The sequence below is a fragment of the Mus pahari genome, chromosome 5 (assembly GCF_900095145.1).
Source record: "Mus pahari chromosome 5, PAHARI_EIJ_v1.1, whole genome shotgun sequence".
NCBI classification, from domain to species: domain Eukaryota; kingdom Metazoa; phylum Chordata; class Mammalia; order Rodentia; family Muridae; genus Mus; species Mus pahari.
The window spans coordinates 69,317,350-69,338,015 of NC_034594.1; the positions used below are offsets into that span (position 1 = coordinate 69,317,350).

At 44.2% G+C, this 20,666-nt stretch overlaps 1 protein-coding gene across 5 annotated transcripts in view; it reads right to left on the reverse strand.

Moving 5' to 3' along the window:
* Positions 1-20,666, reverse strand: part of Hdac4 (histone deacetylase 4) — a 224,323-nt gene that overhangs the window by 60,134 nt on the left and 143,523 nt on the right. For all 5 annotated transcript variants that reach the window (XM_029538938.1, XM_029538935.1, XM_029538936.1 and 2 more), the window contains 3 exons: positions 18,591-18,741; positions 8,376-8,496; positions 2,283-2,404 (listed from right to left, as the gene is read on the reverse strand). In XM_029538938.1, the coding sequence (XP_029394798.1) occupies positions 2,283-2,404; positions 8,376-8,496; positions 18,591-18,741 (394 nt within the window). The remainder of the gene's footprint in view (positions 1-2,282; positions 2,405-8,375; positions 8,497-18,590; positions 18,742-20,666) is intronic.

Here is a 20,666-nt window from a genome sequence, read left to right on the forward strand (position 1 = left end):
GCATGCAGGCCTGAACTGAGTTGTTTCCATGTGGCCCCCTGCTTAGTGGAGCTGAGAGGGAGGCTTGGTAGGAAGTCACATGGTGGAAGGTGTCCAGACCATCTAACAATTGGGCAGAGTGGAGGGTAAGGGTGTCTCCTGCGCCAGGAATGTGTAAAAAATAGCTGGGGCTGGACTCAGGCAGCTGAGCTCTGTGCATGAGAAAGCTCAGGTATGCTGCTGGTTATTTTCATGAGAGAAGGAAGACAGGCACAACATAGGAGTGAGCTGTCACCCCAGGGAGCCCACCAAGGACTATGCAAATATGCCTAGAGTGTAGAAGAAATCAGCAGGAGATTGCAAAGGGTTTATTTCACTTTGAATAAGGATTAAAATCCTTTAAGGACTGAGATGGACAAACTGTCTGCAAGAGCAACATGAATTAATATAAAGTCAGAGCCAGAAACTATTCAGATACAGTTATTTGAGACTGTCATTGTAACTTGACCATGGTACCTCACGAAGGGAATATCACTCATTGACTGTCTTTCATAGCACCACTTCATCAGAAATACACAGAAGTGTACTTAGCATTGGCAACATCAAGGGCTGGAAGAAGCGATGTCCAGTATACTGCAGGCCATTCCCTGAATACTGTAGGAAATTAAATGCTTTCTCTGGAATCCTTATTATTAATATCATTCATGTACTGGTGATGCCTCTTAAAAACTTGGGATGTAACCAAACCTTAATTAAGGTTTTCTGAAGCCTCTCCAGAGTAAGAGAAACATTTGCTCCTCTATTCTCAGGGAGTGGGGTCTGCAGGTGGGCTGTACCAGTGTCTTGGCTTCCAACATTCCCCAGAGAAATGCACAAGAACCAACAGAAGTGGGTTGAGATTTGTAGAAGACTCAGAGCCCTGTGGACATCCATGGAGGGCCACATGGCTGTGTGAGCAGCACTGGCTAATGGTGTTAGGGATCCTGCCTCCTGTTCTGACTCATGCTACCCATGACTCAAAGGCTTCTGAGACTGAACTCTAGCACTACTATCTGTAGGGGAGGGATGACAGCTTACAGTCCTGCTGTTAACAGTGCTCTGGGGCAGACACTGTCTTCCTGTTGACCTCTGGAGGAAGGTACCCCATGGGTATTTTCAAGAGTGTCTATCCTTTGGTGAGAGCTGACTACTCTGCATTTAGGCTACATCTTTATCCTTATACAGAAGATCCCACCCACCTGAGAGTCAACAAACCTGACACAGCCATTCCACCTCACACACTGCAAGTATTAATCAAGTCCTGTTTATGCTGAGTTAAAATGTCCCTTCATTCAACTCTCAACTCCTGGTTCCAGTTTGCTCAAAGCCACGCCAAACCACAACTGAGTGTAGTACCCTCTGAAACTCACTAGTTAGGAAGAGATAAAAGGTGAGCCTGTTTATCTCTGTGATACCCTGTGAAGGCTAGAGCAGCCTTGCTTAGAACTAAGAGAAACTTTGAATTTCATAGACTTATTTAGTAAAAGCAGGTGTGCCCCTAAGATGTCAGTTCTGAAGAACTCTGGGCACTGCTCTGCAGGATGGGGTGGCATCTTCACCATACAGGCTGAGGCTATGTGGGTCCACGACCTTGGAATAACCTCTAGAAAGCCCCCCTTCTTGCCATCCCAGTGAACTGTCCACAGCCACTCTAGCCCTTTTCTAAGGCGCCGTCCTCTACAACTATCACCCCAGAGATATCGCCACTGTAATACTGACTTGTCTTGTGTTCTAACACATTCCTCTTGCTTTGATAGCAGTCTAGTCCCCTTTATACCCTTTGTCCATAAGAGAGCTGATATACAAACCTGTGGACCAGGAGGGATATCCCCACATCTTTTTCATGGGATCTGCCTTCACTCTGTGTGCCTTAATTATCCCTGTCTGGGTATCACCCAAAGGCCACGCAGAATCCTTACATACTCTCTGACTTTGGCCAGCACATCCACAGACGCTGTCACTAGTCCTGGAACTAACCTACTGTTCTGGACTGTAGAGCAGAGCATACTCCCAAGAGGGGATGAATCAAGGTGCTGTGGGGATGAGGCCAAGTTCTATAATGCAGGAGTACATGCATGAGACCCATTCCTTTTGGGATAAACCACACAGAGAAGCTTAGGTCACCACTGAAAGGATGTCTGAATGCAAAAGTCAGTCTCTTAAACTATCCTAAACAAGATGCCAAAGTACTGCCTATGGCTCACCAAAGCTCACTAGGGCTGCTGTCAAGATGGAGGCATTCAGGGCACAGAATGCACACTAACCTGTTTTCCTAAGAGGGAAGTCATCTTTGGCGTCGTACATTCCCAAGACGGGGTGGTTGTAGGAGGCTGACACCCCACTCTGGGGTGGAGAGCTCTGGTCAAGGGAGCTGTGCTGTGTCTTCCTGGAAAAAGGCAAAGACAGATCAGTGTGCCCAGGCATCCCAAGCCTCAGGATGCCAGATTCTGAAATCCAACCTTTTGTTAGCCCCTCTTCCCCACAGGAGAGTTAAGAGTAAACAAACAAGCAGGCCAACAAGTAAACAACAGTGCCCACAGCCCCTGACTGTGTGCCCTATGGCCCATTCTCTGCCCAGATCTGCCCTATGGAATTCTTATATCAGTCTGTCCTCAGAGGGTTTGTCTTTAGGATGCAAGTAGTGGACGTCAGTGAGCTCAGGCATGAGAGATCATAGAAAGGTGCAGATAGAAAATTGGGGTGAGTGTGGACTCCTAGCAGATGCTGGCAATACCTGTGACTGTCTGTCTCCCCAAGCACAGGGCCTCTTGGAAGACTTTCCTTTTGAAGAACATGTCCACCACTCATGACTACTACAACAAATCCCCCAGTCATATCCTTTCTGGGACAGCTTAGTAGCATCTCAAATCTCTATTCTGGGAGTTACTATAGGAAGTGAACTTCCAATGGACATGCATAACTCAAAGTTGTAAAAATGGCCAGATGGAAAAGGTTACAGGTAGATGGATGCTCAGAGCAGAGAGTGGGGGGGGGGGAAGAGGAAGAGGAAGAGGAAGAGGAAGAGGAGGAGGAGGAGGAAGAGGAAGAGAAGAGGAGGAAGAAGAACAGAAGCAGAAACAGGAGTCTGGTTGTAGGGTACGTCTAGGGCACTGAGACCATCCTAGATGGCCTTTAGCAAATCTTTCTGGATGCACCAGCAGCCAAGACTTCCTCTGAATTCTGACAGCATGAGACATTCTGTGGTGTTGAGTACAGGAGATCTGCTTAATGTCTCAAAACACACCTGCTTACTTTCTAGTTTAGACTTCGCTAAATGATTTATTTAAATATACATTATTTGCATTCCACACATCTGGAGTTATGTGAACTTAGAGTCGGAGCTCTCAGATGAGCACAGGCAAGTGCATATATAAATATTTCAAAGTGTATCATGCAAAGAATGGACTGAAAGGACTCTCAGACACATCTAAGAAGGTAGTCCTGAAGACTTCTTATATGCTAAGCTAATGGGGTCCTTGGCATCTCTTTTGTTTTCCTCCAAACACAGAATGGTGTGTGTGTGTGTTTGTGTGTGGTGTGCACATGCACATGAGTGTACTCATGTATAGGTTAAAAAGATAGTCAACTATAGGAAAGTAATTTAATATGGAAATTAAAAGAAATAGAATAAAGACAACTAAACAATTGTTACATTTCATGACAGGGTTTCTTTCTTCCTGCTAAGGAGTAAAAGTTGGTCACTCCAGATCCAGTAGATCTCCTCCCACTGATCTCATCTCTCAAGATCCTGCCAATATTAAAACCCACTTTTCTGTCATGGCTGTAAATCAGCTGGAACAAGAGGCTACTCTGAACCACCTGCCTCGAGCTAGGCTCATAACTCTCAGAGCTGCTTATGTCTCCTTATCCTCTAGAAACATTTCTCGGAGCTGGAGCTGGTTCTGGGCAGTCAGTTGTGGGAGTCCAGAGATTACAGAAGGAAGACCTCCATGTCCTCATAACCAGCTCACCCATAAGGAGTAGCCCCCTTCTCATGGTCCTTGACATTGTTCCCTCTGAATGCCAGGAACAGGCAGGCACTTGGAAAGACATGCCAGCAGATAGCCTTGGTGTGACTTCCAGATGCCAGGCTAACTCACCTTACCCTGGAATAAACTCACTGAAGAAGTATCCAGATGTGTGATCAAGATCAAAATCCCATCCCTTGCTCAGTCTTATGCTAACACTTCATGCCCCATCACTGGCACCTATGTATACACCCACCATCTAAGTTTACAGCTTCATACTCAACCTTCTTCCACACAGACTCACATACCCCCCCCATTCCAGAGGCAAGGACTACAGAGCAGCCACTAACTCTCTCTGACCAAGAACAGCTACCAGCTTTCCAACCGTGGATAACTAGTCTAGGATGCAGACAAAGCCAGGACAGGAGGATGCTGGTTCACTGACCAGGCCTTCTTTAAAGGAAGTCTTTGGAGCTAGGCGTATACATTAGTGGACAAGTACCTGCCTAGCACGTATGAGGCCTGGGGTTCAATTCCCATCAACACCACCAAAAACACTAAGTAAAACAGAATGAAAAAAAAGGCAGTTCTTGTCTTACTCAAGACAGAAGAACAAACTGCTGTTTTCTTTCTAACTACCACCTTGAATGTGAAATAAAGCACAAATTGAAACATTTAAATTTTATCAAAGATGGGCTTTCCCATTATATCAGATTTATAAAACTTGTTAATCAAGTGGAACATTATAGTCCAACAGAAATGTGTGAGCTACACATGTAATTTATATTTTCTAGAAGCTATTTAAAAAAATGAGTAAAAGAAACAGGTGAAATTAACTTTAGAATTCTATTTAACCTGAGATATAAAAATACTATTTCAATATAATTAACATGAAGCTTATTCATGGAAATCCTGTGGTCTGGAGTTTCTGCAAGCTTCAATTTCACAGGCCCTGGATCTAAAGCATGGACACATGGCACAAAGCATGCTCAGATGAAGTTTTAAGTCCCAAATTGTGAACACTCTCTCCTCGCTACATTGATTATCACCATCAATCAAATCAAGCCTTGAACAGTCCCAATTCCAGACCATCCCCTCTGCCCCTTTGCTGATGATTCTCTAGCTTCACTGGGCTGAGTCCAGTTTTACATGAGGTGTGGCTGCGTGTCTGACCTAAGGACAGGACGTGTGAGGCTGCATAATTGCAGGGTATAGTGGCCCAACCTATCAGGCCACTCACCTGCTACGGGTTTGTGGGTCATTTCTGTTAGGACCACAGAGTATACGCCTGGTGAATACCTGCCAATACCTGAAAGTGCACTGCTGGGTCACAGTACCATTCTTAAATCTGCTAAACCATTTGCAATAGGATCATTTAATCTTGCCTTAGCCTTATGCGAAGGAAAGGGTGAGCCCTGCCACCCCTGGTCTGTTAGTTTAGCCTGCCCTGTAGCTGAGAAGTAGTGTCTCACTGGGATGGCAACCCACACGGCTTATTGTGTAGTACAGCTGTTCACAACTTTGCCATCTGTTTGTTAAGCTGCAGAAGCTTCACAAGCGCTCTACAGATGCACACTGAAGGGTTTCCTTCTAGTCTACTGCTTGCTTTGGGGGGACTGGTTGAGACAAGGGTTCTTTGTGCAGCTCTAGCTGTCCTGGAATTCACTCTGTAGACCAGACTGGCCCCAAACTCATAGAAATCCACCTGCCTCTGCTTCCTGAGTGTTGGGATTAAAGGCATGTGCCACCACTGCCTGGCTGTTTGCCTTTTTCTTAAAGGTGTCTTTCAAGGAGCTGTTTTAAATGTTGATGGGGTTTAACTGTTTCAGGTAATGGGGGTCACAGCTCATGACACTGATGAAGAGATGCTACAAGTTCTTACATGTTGTTAATTTTAAATTGTTTTACTCATCTCTCTCTTACCAGGAGGACTCTATTTATTTATTTGTTTATTTTATGTATATGAGAACACAGTAGCTATGTGTATGAGTACACAGACCATATTCATCTCTAAGGATAATTTCATTGTTGAAAAGAAACCCCTCCTTCATGTTTCCTTCTAGAAGTTTTGTTGTCTTAGCCTTCATACTCAGATCTCAACAGCTCTGGGCTGCTCCTGGCAATTATCACATGATGTATGAAGCTGGAGAGGGGTTTGGCTCTCTTTTGGAAGACTTCTGCCATGGTGTTTTAGTGGGTCAGACACTCCACCTGAGTGTACTTCTATGATGGCTGGTCAGGATCCTTACATGGTTATCAAACTCAGTAAGAACAAGCTATCTTCTTGGATGATGTGTCTGATATCAAGTTCTGCCCTATCTAGCCACCTTGATTCCAAACTGCTTCAGGGAAGAGGGCCTTGTACAGGAACCTTCCTGAACATCCTGCTCAGGGCAAAGGTCTAGGCAAATGTGTTCTCCCCACCCCCTTCCCCCACACCACCCTTCCTCTTCAGGTGCTATTCCTTTAATCCAAATATGTCCTGGACTCTCTTCCCCATACCATAACTCCTCAACTGGAGGAAGCTACCTGCTGGCTGAGTCTTTAACCCAGCCCAACACACCTCCACAACCCCTGTTCCTGTCAGCCTTTCTTCCTGTCCCATCTGTCTATTCAGGTGTGACTGCCCTCCTGGGGCTGTGACACAACTCTCATGTCCCACACCCTGCAAAGCTGCCTCTTTGAGCCCTGTACTTTCTTGCAACAGCACTACCCACTGAACTCTGTAGGACCTAAGTTGGACTGCCCTATCTTGTTCTCTGAGAAGTGGTCCCCCATTTGCTCCTTATTGTGATGACAATCCTTTAACAAGCTAGTCCCAACCTGGTCTAGGAAGCTTCCCCTTCCTAGGTCCCTCTGTATCTTCTAGGCCCTGTTTGGTCCTACTGCCTTTTCCAGTTGCACTCTGTGTCTATCTTCAAATCATCATCCCAAGGCCTATCCTTGGCTACTTACCCCTGACCATCCTGACTCCCACATGTAAAGGTAGGCCAATTGAACCCCTGCATGGCAGAAGCCCAGGCTGACCTCTCCAGCAGAGGCTGCAGAGAACAGCTCAGGCTGAGGCTCTCACGATTACTCTTCATTCCACCTCATGGGCCACCTATTTCACCCTCTCCTGAGCTACACAAAGAACAGTAGCCTGCTTCAGAAGACATGCAGTGTGTACAGCCACAGAGCCTAAGTGACAATGAAGAGCCTCACTGTACAAATGCTCTTCCCCAGGTTGTGTCGTGGGAAGTGAGGTCTTCCACGTAAATAAATGGGCCACTTTAGTGGGACCAGAGGGGTTTTAGTAGAAACAGTTGTCCATTTTGAGACTCTAAGAAAAGCTATTTTTTTTCCCTGAGTGAAATTAATGACTTCATTTTGATTTAGGAAAACTACACCATTGTTTCTTTCCAGCGATGAAACGACCCTAAGAGCAACATAAAATTATTGTAAATTAGCCACGTGTTCTGTGTGAGAACTGTCCAAGTCTCCTTAGTGGGCTCTACAGCACACCACAAACAGCCCATGCCAGGGAATCCACCCAAGCCATTTTTGTTGTTTTTTGTTTGTTAGTTTTTGTCTTAAATGCTGGGCAAGTCAGCTGCTTGCATCTCAGCATAGACATGATCTGCTCTGAGCTGCCCAGATCAGATGCATGCTTTGGCCCAGGCTGATCTCTCATCTTAATTGCCCCCATCTCTCCCAAGGATTCAGTAACTGGATTGTAAAGATGCTGTCAGGTCCAAAAAGAACTCCAATTCTCCACAAGACAGCATACATATTAAAAAATGACAGTATAGGCTCAGGGCACGTTAGACTACAGAAGGATTGCTAAAAAAGCCTACAATCAGTAATCCTTAGGAACCTTTGAAAAGATTTTTGTTTATAAAGGTGTCATTTCCATTATCTTCCCTTGGCTCTGGCAAAAGGAACATGGTACTCTCCATTGACATATACCTGTTGTTGCACATTAAAGCCCACCCTGGCATTTAGCCTCCTTCTGTCCTTATTCATACCTGTTATGGGTTTCAAAGTCCATACTAGACTCCTGGTCCTCCTCACCTCCCCTACTCCTCAACCCTCTCTATATAATGCAAGGTTTCACCTTCTGCCTCCTCCACTCTTGATTCTCTTAAACATAGTGCTGTCTGTCTATGGATGACTGAGCCAGAGGTCCTCTCTGCCAGGAATGCCACTTGGTGACCTGAAGATGATCCATGTCTAGTCTAGCTGACCATTATATACACTACCCCAGACTTCCTCCCTTCAGATCTGCTTATATAGCTTTAGGGGCTCAGTATCTCTGCCACCCCTATATTGGGTGATCTTTGAAAAACTCAAACTTGTCCACAGAGCTGAGTATGCCAGACACCCAAAGAACAGGCCCAGGTCACTTACCCATACCAGTAGCGGGGATCGCTGGAAATGCAGTGGTTCAGGTTCCGGTGGGCTAGAGCCTTCTTCTTGTTGAGAACAAACTCCTGCAGCTTCATCTTCACCTCTGTGCTCGCCACAGCACCTGGAAGGGAAGCCGAGAGTAAGGAGGAGGAAGCAGTGTGGAGCAGGCAGTATGAGGCACAAGGCAGGAAGAGATCTTCCTCTGCCAAGGCCAGGGAGCTTTAAGGAGAGGTCTTCTATCTAAGCACTGCATGAGCGCACTCTACTGAAACACAGACTTCAGCATGAGAATGGCTTCTGTTAGCTAGCACAACCATTTCTACTGGGAGGTTTCATATTCTTGTGCTAAAGTTTCAGAACCAAGTGCTGGAAGCATGGTGGCTTCACTCTTTCTAAATAAACAAGCAGCAGGCTCCAAGTTCCACCCAAATGGAATTCTCTCCATAACCACCCTGGGGGACAAAGTCTGTTCTACTGGGTAGCAGGGTAGCCAGTGTGAAACACACACTAGTGTAGGGCTTTCCTAGTATCCAGTGCATTTCTGTCCCCTTCTGCCTGGTGCCACACACTCTGGTGGGCAGATATTATCATTTTACTCAGGTGGAAGTTGTGTATCTAAGGGCTTTCTTATGGTATGGTGACTGTTGCTGAAAGGTATATGAAAGAAAACTGTAAGGTTGTAGAAACAAGACTACACAAAGATGCCCCTACTCACCCTGCATAATCTGTGATCTACAGATTTTCCTCAGTATGCATCCTTGTACTGAAGACTATGATAAGGACTTCCTGCTATAATACAGTAATCAAATACCATCTTGGATGATCCCAAATACTTCATGTAGCCCAAAGGACAAACAGAGTGACCCTACCACACAAACAACCTCAAGATATTTTGCTAATACATTTTCCAAAATGTCTCTGCACATTGATACCAGGGGGGGGGAGAGGGAGAGGAATAGAGATGGGGTGGCTTTGCTGGGGGTCTATGGACAGTTCCTAGTTGTCTGAGTTGTTTGGCTGCTTGTATAATTTATTGAGAGCTTACACATTTAAACTGTGGAAACAAGGAAAACTATAAGCAGGCATTCTGAGGCCCAGGTTGTGGGTGGAAGGTGTAGAGGTCAGGTGACAGTCTGGAGGTGAGGTACTGCATCCATTCATCCTTGTGTCATTTCCAGTCAGAGTCTGGATGTGTGACACTTACACATTTACTTTCTATGACGTCTATTTTGGATTTTCTTGTCAGAATATGTTATGTGTATGCTACATCCTTCCCTCACCTTTTTGCTAAAGCTCTGCCATTGATTTTTTTTTTCTTTCCAAAACTGGATAATAATTGTGGGGTGAGGAACTGAGACTCTTGATGAGTATTAGCAAACCCATTAGGTTCAGTTCCTGAGACCAGCAACCAAGCAATCCTTTCAGCTAGCCTTCTGCTCTGGCCCTGGGTTCCTTAGGACTGTTTTCTCTGCAGGCTCTAAAGCCATCTTGGCACATGGGCCATAAGTGGTTACTCCATCTACAGAATGAGCACCCCCTTTTCATCTTCAACACATGGCCAAAGCAGAGTTACTGCTGGTTACAGTCCTCTGGTCCTGCACAGCAGCCCAAGTGCCCAGGCTGCCACACTGATCTGCAGACATGGAGGGTAGAGGATCTACAGACCCTAGACAGCAAACCACCACCCTCCAGCACTACTCTCCCACCCTCCAGTCCCACCCCCTGCCAATGCATGGACTTGGAGGGATCGTGTATTCATGGAACGGTTGCTCTACATGTGACACTCCTAGACACTCCTGAAAGCAACAGGCTAACACTGAACAGAAACACAAGCAACGTAAACCAAGAAAAGGGTAAACTTGCAAACACACCAGGTGCCTTTACATAATAAAGGAAATAAACGCCCTGTGGTGCGGTGGGAACAAAAGAGCTACTTCAAAAGTGAAACCCAAGCCTACCTACACAAAGCCAACTGGACATCACTGCTAAGCATATGGAAAATAAAATCAGCATTTTTACCTTTACAATGATGAAGCTGTTAGGTTCTTTAATGCTCTGCCACTTAACATCACCCAGCCAGGTGTCATTTTCAAAGTGGCTCAAGGGTTTTCCCCAAGTGAGGGCACTGGCCTACCAGAGCTGTGCTTGTAGCTAGAGGCATGACATGGAGCCGTACTATCTGCACTCTGCCCAGGACAGACCTCCTGTTCTCAGACCTCAATGGGTGGCAGGTATCTTAGATCCCAAGTGTGTCCAAATGGGAACAGGGTTGATAAAGGTAACGCTGCTGTTACCTGTGAGGGAAAGTGCCCTGTACTCTCAAGAACTCACTGTCGGTGGGGTGAACTTATGACTCGTTATCATTAAGTAAAATTGCAGCATGATTAGGAATTAATGTTTTAAACTGTAAATGTTTATAGATGTATACAAAACTCATTAAATAATGAATAAAGTTAGTTACACAAAACCTTAAGAAATGAAATAACGAACACTTTGCACTGAGTTTGCAAAAGTTTGGAAACTGAAGATGCCTCCTGATATTTGCATCTGCTGGCACAAACAAGACTCCCCTTCATGGCTGAGATGCCCGGCCCTGACATAAGAGCATCTATCTCCCAGTGTTGGTCTGCGTAGCTGCCTTCTCCCCACAGGACTGCATTCTTAGGGCTTCGAAGCCTGTGCAAGCTTGCCAAAGACTCAACTGTGCAGTTTATTATTAATAATAAAACCTGACCACCCAAATCCACAAAGTGAAAGCCACGGCTGCTGCCTGTAATAGGGCTGGAGTGCAGCTGGGAACATTCTAGCACAGGGTCAACACAGGGCGGGGCTTAGCACATAGCACAGAGATCATTTCTGACCCTTAAACAGACCTGAGATGTTTTCTGAAGTCATATTCTGTAAGCCTTGAAATAATATTTTTATTGGATCATGTTTGTAAACTCTGAGAAAGTAATTCAGACTGAGCTGCTTTTCAGCAATGAGAAAAATTGTTATTTGTTGGCTGGTTGTGGCACAGACTGACTGGCTGATATTTAAAATTTGAACTGTAATCTTTTGATAAACAGCCACTATTTCTCCTATTCAACAAACAAACAAACAAAACCAAAGTCAAGTATATAGGCTACACACTGAGGCACATGTGAGCCACGAATGGGGAAGGAAGGGAGTGGCTAGTCCAGGGCTGAGCTAAGATTAGGAGTGCAGCCTGAGCATTGCACCAGTGGATTGGACTCTGTGCACGTGCTCTGCAGGGCAGCACTGCCCTTCATGTACATGGCCAAGCTCCTCACATACTCCTGTGAGGACAGGGAGACAGCTTACTGGAGGAATGAAGCCCACAATGAATGCACTAGGAAAGCCACGAACCGCATTACGCTGGTCTCGATCTTAGCACTGGATGCACTTGAGAGCTGCTAAGGAGGAGATGACTGACCTCAGGTTCCCTGCTGGCCAATTCGCCAGATCGGCTGGCCTGAGAGTGATACATGTCTGAACAGTCAATTACAGAGGCTGAATCTGCACAAATTCTGTCTGTATGTTGTTCCCAACAGGTCTGCAACTTTACCTTGGAAAAGCCTTCAGTGCTTTTTGGGAATTTGCTCCCGAAGGCCACTGCTGAGTGAGGTGTGACAGTGCCTGTGTCCATCATTCAGGCTTAGCATAGCCTTCCAAATACTGGCAAGGAAACTACCTTGAAATTCTATCAGTTAAGGTGGAAAAAATTAAATATGTTCATATTTCAAGAGTGAAACATCACATTACTGATTATTCTAACAGTGTTAATTTTGTAAATGAAAGCAAAATATTAGTATTTGAAAATCATGAGATAGAGAAATAAATTGACAAGAGACTAAATTAGCAATAAACTTAAAATATGTTTTGAAGCAATTAATTTTTAAAACATAAAAATTATGTTGGTATTATTAGACGACTTCTGGATTTACATTTAGAATTAATTTGGCATGATAATCTTTACACTTAAGTTTGAGAACAAATTTACTTGACAGTCATTTAATTCCTTTTAAAACATAAGGACTTTGTTTTAGAAAAGTCCCATTTGTAAATACTTCTAATGAGGATTCATTAAAGGTGAGATGTCAATTGTACAAACCTAAAGCTTGTTACAAAGGCAAACAAACCTCTAACACCAACAAATCCTTTCCACGAAGACAAGATGCAGACCACAAATGGAACAAAGAGGAAGAAAGTCCAGAGAACTGAGGGCTCCAGACTATAATGACCAGGGATCCAAGCAGGTTAGCTTGGTTAAACCTGCTAGGGGTGGTCAGGAGACTGCAGGTTTCTAAGACCTCTACTGGCAGCTCAGGAACACTGGGGGACCTGGGACAAAGGGTCAATTAAGCTGGACAGAAAGGGACAGAGAATGAGCCACCATGGTTGATGGTTCCTTGTAGGTACCTGATGATCAGAGAACAAGTAAGACAGGGGACCAGGGCAGCGAACTCTGGAGTGCAGTGAGGAGGAACCTCAGGGGCTCCGAGGCAGGCCACAGAGTACACCATCCTTGTAAGGAGGCCGGGCACTCACCTCTGATCAGCTCAGAACCCTTCACTAAAACAACTGAAATGGTTTAATGCATCTGGGTGACATCACAAAGCAAGCAGGAAACCCTGTCTCTAGGCCAATGAACCACATCTCAGCTTTCCATTTAGAGACCACCACCAGGCTGAGGTACCCTGATAATGGGAAGAGGTGACAGAGGGAAGAGAGAAGCAAGCAGCCGGAAGGAGAGACCCAGCCAGAGGGGCCATTCCAAAAGAACTAACTATGGATGGCAGAAATCCCATGGAAACTATAAATATCTGAATAACAATGTGAAACTGGTTATCTAGCAAATGAAAAATCCACTAGATGAATTTAACAGTAGTTTACTTTATAGAAAAATATTAAATTAGTATAGTAGACATCTGAAAAGAAGAAATTACCACAAGGAAGCAAGTGAGGAAAATGTAGGGGTTGTAGAAAATGGCCCTAACATATGGAACTAAAGTCTCAAGTACACTGCATTAGAAAAAAAAATGTAGTGAGTTTTTTTTTTTTTAAGATAAAAGGTGAGAATAATCAATTCTAAAATTTTGTAAAAGTATTAAACCATACAGACAAGACTAAGACTCCCAAGGAAAACAAAGGAAAGTGCAGTTAAACACTTATCTGAAAAATATTTCAAATATACAATGGAAAAAGCATCTTCAATAAATGGTGCTGGTCTAACTGGCTGTCTGCATGTAGAAGAATGAAAATAGACCCATATTTGCCACCTTGCACAAAGCTCAAGTGCAAGTGGATCAAGGACCTCAATGTGGAACCAGATACAATGAATCTAATAGAAGGCAAAGTAGGAAAGATCCTAGAACTCATTGGCACAGGGGGAGATTTCCTAAACAGAACTCTAATGGTGCACATTCTAAGATCAAGAATTGATAAATGGGACTTCATGAAACTGGAAAGTTGTAAAGTAATGGGCATAGTAAGACAAATCAGCAACCTACAGATTGGGAAAAAAATCTTCACTAACTCCACATCTGATAGAGGACTAATATCCAAAATATAAAAGAACTCAAGAAGCTAACCACAAAAAAAAAAAAAAAAACAAAAAACAAACAATCCAATCAAAAAATGGGGTATAGAACTAAACCAAGAATTCACATCAGAGGAATCTCAAATGGCTGAGAAACACCCAAAGAAATGTTCAAAGTCCTTAGTGATCAGAGAAATGCAAATCAAAATGACCCTAAGATTTCACCTTACACCAATCAGAATGGCTAAGATCAAAACCTCAGGTGACAACACATATTGGAGAGGATGTAGAGAAAGAGGAAAACTCATCCATTGCTGGTGGGACTGCAAACTGGTACAATGACTCTGGAAATCAATCTGAAGATTCCTCAGAAAACTGGAAAAGGATCTACCTGAAGACCCAGCAATATCACTCTTGGGAATATACCCAAATGATGGCCCACCATGCCACAGGGGCACAAGTTCCACTATGTTCATAACAGCCTTATTTGTGATAGCCAGAAGCTGGAAACAACCCAGATGTTCCATGATAGAAAAATGGATACAGAAAATATGGTTCATTTACACAATGGAGTACTATTGAGCTATTAAGAATGAGGACATACTGAGTTTTGCCGGCAAATGGATGAAACTAGAAAATATCGGAAGAGAGACTCTTAATAGTAGCCAGATAAGAGATTATCTCTCAAAAAGGAACAATAGGAATGATGGTAATTTTTGAAGGAAATAAGATCTTTAGAGTACCAAGAGAAAATAAATATTAACCTAATGAATCTATACTCAGTAAAATTAACCTTCAACAATTAGAGACAAAAATTCATCATCACTAGATTCCGTGAAAGAAATGGAAGGAAAATCGCAACAAATGAAACCTCAACCTCGTGGATAAGAGTTGCACCTGAAAAGGAGACTGTGAGTCCTAACTGAATCAGAGGACACTCGCTCTGTGAACCTGAGGAGACGTGATGCAATCAAGCAGGCCGTGCTAACCACAGCTGTGATCAGGAGAGGAGTGGCAGAACAATAGTCACCAAGCTGGCAGAAAAGGAAAAGGCATCATTAAAGTCTAGAGCAAGAAAACGGAAAGACAAGAGGTCGGTAATTGGGATTTGTAAAGAACGGTGACACTCATAAGGACAAACATATCAATATGAAAAAAAATCAATTAAAAGACAAAGTTTGACTATGTGTCAAAACTTATTGAATATAGATAATGTTGTCCTTAGAGAAAAATTTATAGCTTTACATTCAGATGCCAGAAGAGAAGGCTGGAATCAATGATTAAGAGATGTGTAACTCACAGAGTGAGGAGTTAGAAACCCAAAGAAAACAGAAGACAAAGGGAGAATACAGTTAATAGAAATGAACAAAGTAGAAAAACACTGAAGAGACTGTCCATAAAGCTAAAAGCAAGAATTCTAAGTAGACTGATATAACTTTTAAGTCTCTGGAGCAGCGGTTCTCAACCTGTGAGTAGTGACCCATTTTCGGGCTGAACAAACTTTTCACAGGGGTCACCTAAGACCATCAGAAGACACAGAAATTTATATTATGATTCATAACAGTAGAAAAAGTACAGCTATGAAGTAGCAACAAGAATAATTTTATGGTTGGGGGGGGGTCACAACACCATGAGGAACTGTACTGAAAGGTCAGAGCATTAGGAGAGTTGAGAATCATGCTCTGGAGAGACTAAAGAAGAAATTTAATGAAATCAAACATCCATCAACAGAGAAGGTGCAAACATCCAACACCGAGGGTGTGAAATGGGAAAGCACCACAGTTCATACAGACCAAAGAACTGGCTCAGTCTTAGGCCAACACTGCTCAAACACCAAACTTGGCAAGGCATTTCAAGAAGGAAAATGCTGGCCACTATCTGTATTTATTGCTTGTTTTGTGTATCAACTTGACGCAGCTAGAATCATTAGAAGGGAAGGAGTCTCAGGTGAGGAAATGCCTCTATGAGATCCAGCTGTAAGGCATTTTCTCAATTAGTGATCAAGGGGGGAGGGCCCACTGTGGGTGGTGCCATCCCTGGGCTTGTGGTCCTGGGTTCAATGAGAAAGCATGCTGATCAAGCCATGGGAAGCAAGCCAAGAAACGGCGCTTGTCCATGTCCTCTGCATCAGCTTCTGTCTCAATGATCCTGTCCTGTTTTGAGTTCCTATCCTGACTTCCTTCAATAGCGAATGGCAATATGTAAGTGTAAGCTAAATAAACCCTTTCCTCCCTAACTTGCTTTTTGGTCATGGTGTTCCATTGCAGCAACAGAAACCCTAAGACAAATTCTCACAAATAGAGTTGCAGACATACAAAATACAAGCTAACCCAGCATGCAACACATAGAAAAAGATAATGCTTTATGATCAAGGTGAGGAGGGCTATTTATAAATGTCAGGTAAAATTTCTACCCCAATAGATCTATTTGCCACATTCACTAAATATGTCAGAAAAATAATAATCCTATGACCTCCTCCCAAAGATGCTGAAATATCTGAGGAAAATCAATATTTATGCATATTAAAACTCACAGCACTAGCAAAGTAGGGTAACTTGATAAACAGGCCAGTGAGTAAGGCCTTCTGAAAAAAATGTGTCTGCCTCCAACAGCAGAAGGGAGTCAAGACTGCCATTTTAACCCATCATTCTAGTGGAATCTTAGTTAGGTCAGTCGAGTTAAGATTGGAAAGATATAAGGGTATTCTGGTTGGGAAGGAGGAAACAACCTGTCAGTGTTTATGGAGGATGTGCCTCTATAGGCTGAAAATCTGACCCACCTTGCAGGTAATTAGCACGTGAGTTTCGCATGGCTGCTGGGCACAGAGTAAAGAGTCAGCAGGTTGCTAATTGCTTTTTCAAAATTGCAAAACCAAGCTATGCACAATAGTGTTAACCAATTAGATGGCTTGAAATATGCCTGGTAAAATACATGCAAGTCTTCTGAACTCTAACATGTTGGTAAGAAAAAACTAGAAAGGCCCAAAGAACAGTGAGGTGTTAGGAATAATCAAGGCTGTAAAATATCACATCTCCACCTAGATACACAGAGTCTAAGTATCAGGTAAACTCAGGACATGTCTGGATCAATTTTAAGACTTTCAATGAAAACACAAAGTCCCAAGAGTAGGGAAGACTAGCACTGCTGGGCCCAGGCTCACTTCCAGTCTGTAGTAACTGAAGCTACAAGTACTGATGCAATGACAGAAAGGGCTGACGTCACCAACAGGGAGCATGGAAGCACATGGGTGCAGACACTTGTTCTCGAGATCTGAGGGGTCAGATGCACACCCTAAACTATGTAATACATACACCACTTCCAGCAGAATGGACATCCACACAAGTAGGAAACTACTCAAGGGCAAAATGGTTTGGGAGAAATGTGTATTTTTTTAAAACACAACCCAAAAGTACACGGAGAAAACTAACAAACAGCGTTATGATCAAAAAGCCTCTCGAAGGGAGAGAAGGGCTGATAACGCACACAACAAGGACTGTTCCATAACATACAAGGAGCAGCTCCACACCAGGCCAAAGGAGCTCTGACCTGAAGCACAGGCAAAGGCCTGACTGAACACTCACTCCCTGGAAGGGGAGCTCTGCCAGGCTAGTCATAGAGACTCATGTGGAACCTCAATGGCAGTCAGGGAACTAGATGCTAGAGGGATCACCATCCACTACAGAGCTGGGACTGAGAGAACTAACAGCGGCAGCCCTGGAGGCTCTGAGACCCTGCCGTCCAACTGCTTGGACTCTTTGCTAGATGGTCTCTAGGTGCTAGCTTCCCTTTCACTCTTTGTTGTCATAGACCTATCTGTCTGCATCTTTGTATATCACATGCCAAAATGATTTTCAAACAACGTCAAATAACAGACTTTACAAGAATGTTTTAAGCATATGCATCTTGTTCTGTAGTACAGATGGAGATTAAAATTCATACAAAAATTTGCTACAATAATTTGTTTAAATGGCTAGCCATTTTCAGTGTTTGCAGATAAAAGATTGGGGGGGGGGGGTCTATCCATGTGGTGGCTTGATTGAGAAATGTCCCCCCTAGGCTCCTGTACTTGAATGGTAAATCCCAGTTGGTGTGATATAAATCAAAATTAGGGAACCTTTAGGAGGTGCAGCCTTGCTAGAGGAAGTATGTCATGGGGTTTCAGTAATAATGTGCTACCTGTGGTCTCTTTGCTAGGGAGGTCAACCACTTCAATGAAGGAATGGGCCTCAAAGCAGGACTGGCAACACACAGACTGTGCCCTCAGCTGCATGTCCACCTATTGGCCAACACCCACTTTGGAGGTATTCAGGAAGCCTTTCCAAAGGGGGATGTGGGGGACACAGCAATGTCCTCAGAGTCAGAAGGTAATGTGCTTTACAGCTTTACTATTCTGTGCATCACTGAAGAGTACTGCCAGTCTAAAGATGGCTGATTCAACGTGGGAGCCCCAGAATGCCCCTGCACTCAGGCTGATACTGAGTCTTTCTTGACACCTGTATGGTCAGAAGCAGGGCCACTGGTTAGCCTCCAGGCCCAATTAAAGTGACCTGAAACAATCACCCTGAAGATGCTGCTGACTCTTGTGTGGGGTAGCTGCCTGGGTCAGCAGCACAGGCGACAGAGGCAGTGGGGCCAGCCCTGTGTCCTCACTGTGCCTGCCCACCAGCACTCACTCTCTTTGCCCTTCTCCTTGTTCTTGAGCTGCTGCAGCTTCTGCTCACGGTGCTGCTTCTCCAGCTCCTGCTCTTGCCGGTGCCGCTCCAGTTTCCGCTGGTGCTCCAGCAGCTCCTGCTGGTGCTTCATGGCCAGCATCTCCTGCTGCTGCTGCAGGCAGAGGAGGACAGAGGTCAGAGCCCTGGAGACCCACGGACACCCAGGAACCAGCCCACCATTCCCGAGGTGCTACCTGTCTACCTGCCCATTCATCTAAGGTGCTACAGAGGAGGACAGGGTGCCAAGGCCTAAAGTTCCTCTGCCCCTCTAAGGACAAGATTCACAAAATAGCCTTGGATCTCTGCAGAGCACACTCAGGAAGAGTAGGTGACTTTACAGGCTGTAAGTGCTCTTTGAGTGTGCCCCACAGAACAGAAATGGTGAAGCTAGCTAGTTCAGCTGCTAGGCATTTCCTTAGACATGGAAGACCTCAGGGATTCCTCCACCAGAGTTCACATTAAGAGTGTGCTTGCAACATACAAGGCAGGTTCAGAGTCAATAGAGAGACACTACGTGTGCCTCAGATGCACATTCACCTGGAGGAATGCTGCCCACCTCAAAGCAGAATTAGTACCAATGGGCAAAAAGCACAGGCCTGAGTCACAAACAAGCAAATTCAACAGTGCATCGGGTAAGTTCTAGAGCAGAAAAAAACCACTGAACCATGACAAAGAGACTGGTGGGGGACAGAGGGGTCAGGGGGAGGAATGTTGGAGACACTCCAGGACATGTAGCACCCACCCACAGTCATGGAAATACATATTACAGCATACCTAAAGTCTATGTATCTTTATGTAGACATTAGTGCTTATGTCTCAAAATATGGCACATCTAATGGCACGAAAGTTTGTCCTTGTAAGAAACAGTTAAATACAGAAAGTAAAGAAGAAGGACTGCAGGACTTACGATGCATATGAACACTGTCATAAATTCTTAAGAATGTAATGAGCTGCCCATACAGAGGCTGAGGCACAAAGAAAGTAAGGATTCTTAGACATGGTCAAATGAATGGGAAAAGTGCTTACCCTAATGGTCACATCCCTGTCACTGCACTGTTCTGGTAAACAAGAAGCTTGCCTGCAGGCCAAGCATGTAACCTCGCAGGGCCTCTCACTTCAGCAGGGCCATTAGCTTTTCTTCCTCTGGCCCAAGAGCTGTTTCCAATCTTCACTAAATTAGCAGATGGCTATCCTTTGGGCATGGGTACATTTTGGTGTTGTTCCCTCATGGAATGAAGAGTGGCAAGGAGCAGTGATCAAGGAATTGGCAACCAGGTGGCCTGTAGAACTTATTATGGAAAAAAAAAATATGACACAGTGTGTCCTCACTCAGAGTGAGTGATCAATGATTAAGTATGGAGACAGTCTAGAACTGAACAACCATTCACTCAAGACTGTGTAGGTCACAGCACAGAATACAGCCATGTCAGGAAACCAACTGAAGCTTGGGACCTTTGGCATGCTTTTCACTTAGACCTGAATCCTATAGCCTTAGAAGGAACTTGTGATGCTAAATTTCTAACCTTGCTTGCCAACTGACTATATCTGGAAGCTACTGAAACCCCAGGCTGCTGGGCCCTCCTGTAAGGCATTTTCTTTTCTCTTTTTCTTCTTTTTCTTCTTCCTTTTTTTTTTTTTTTTTTTTTTTTTTTTTTTTTTTTTTTTTTTTGAGACAGGGTGTGTAGGCCTGGCTGGCCCAAAACGCAGAGATGCCTCTGCCTCCTGAGTGCAGGGTTAAAGGTGTGCACCAACATGCCTGGATTTGTGAGGGATTTCTTTTCTCTCTTCTCTTCTCTTCTCTTCTCTTCTCTTCTCTTCTCTTCTCTTCTCTTCTCTTCTCTTCTCTTTTTGTTTTTGAGGTTTCTCTGTATAGCCCTGGCTATCCTGGAACTCACTGTGTAGACCAGGCTGGCCTCAAACTCAGAAATCTGCCTGCCTCTGCCTCCCAAGTGCTAGGATTAAAGGTGTGCGCCACAAACGCCCAGTATGAGGGGTTTCTTTTTTTTTTTTCCATTTTATTATTATTATTATTGTTTT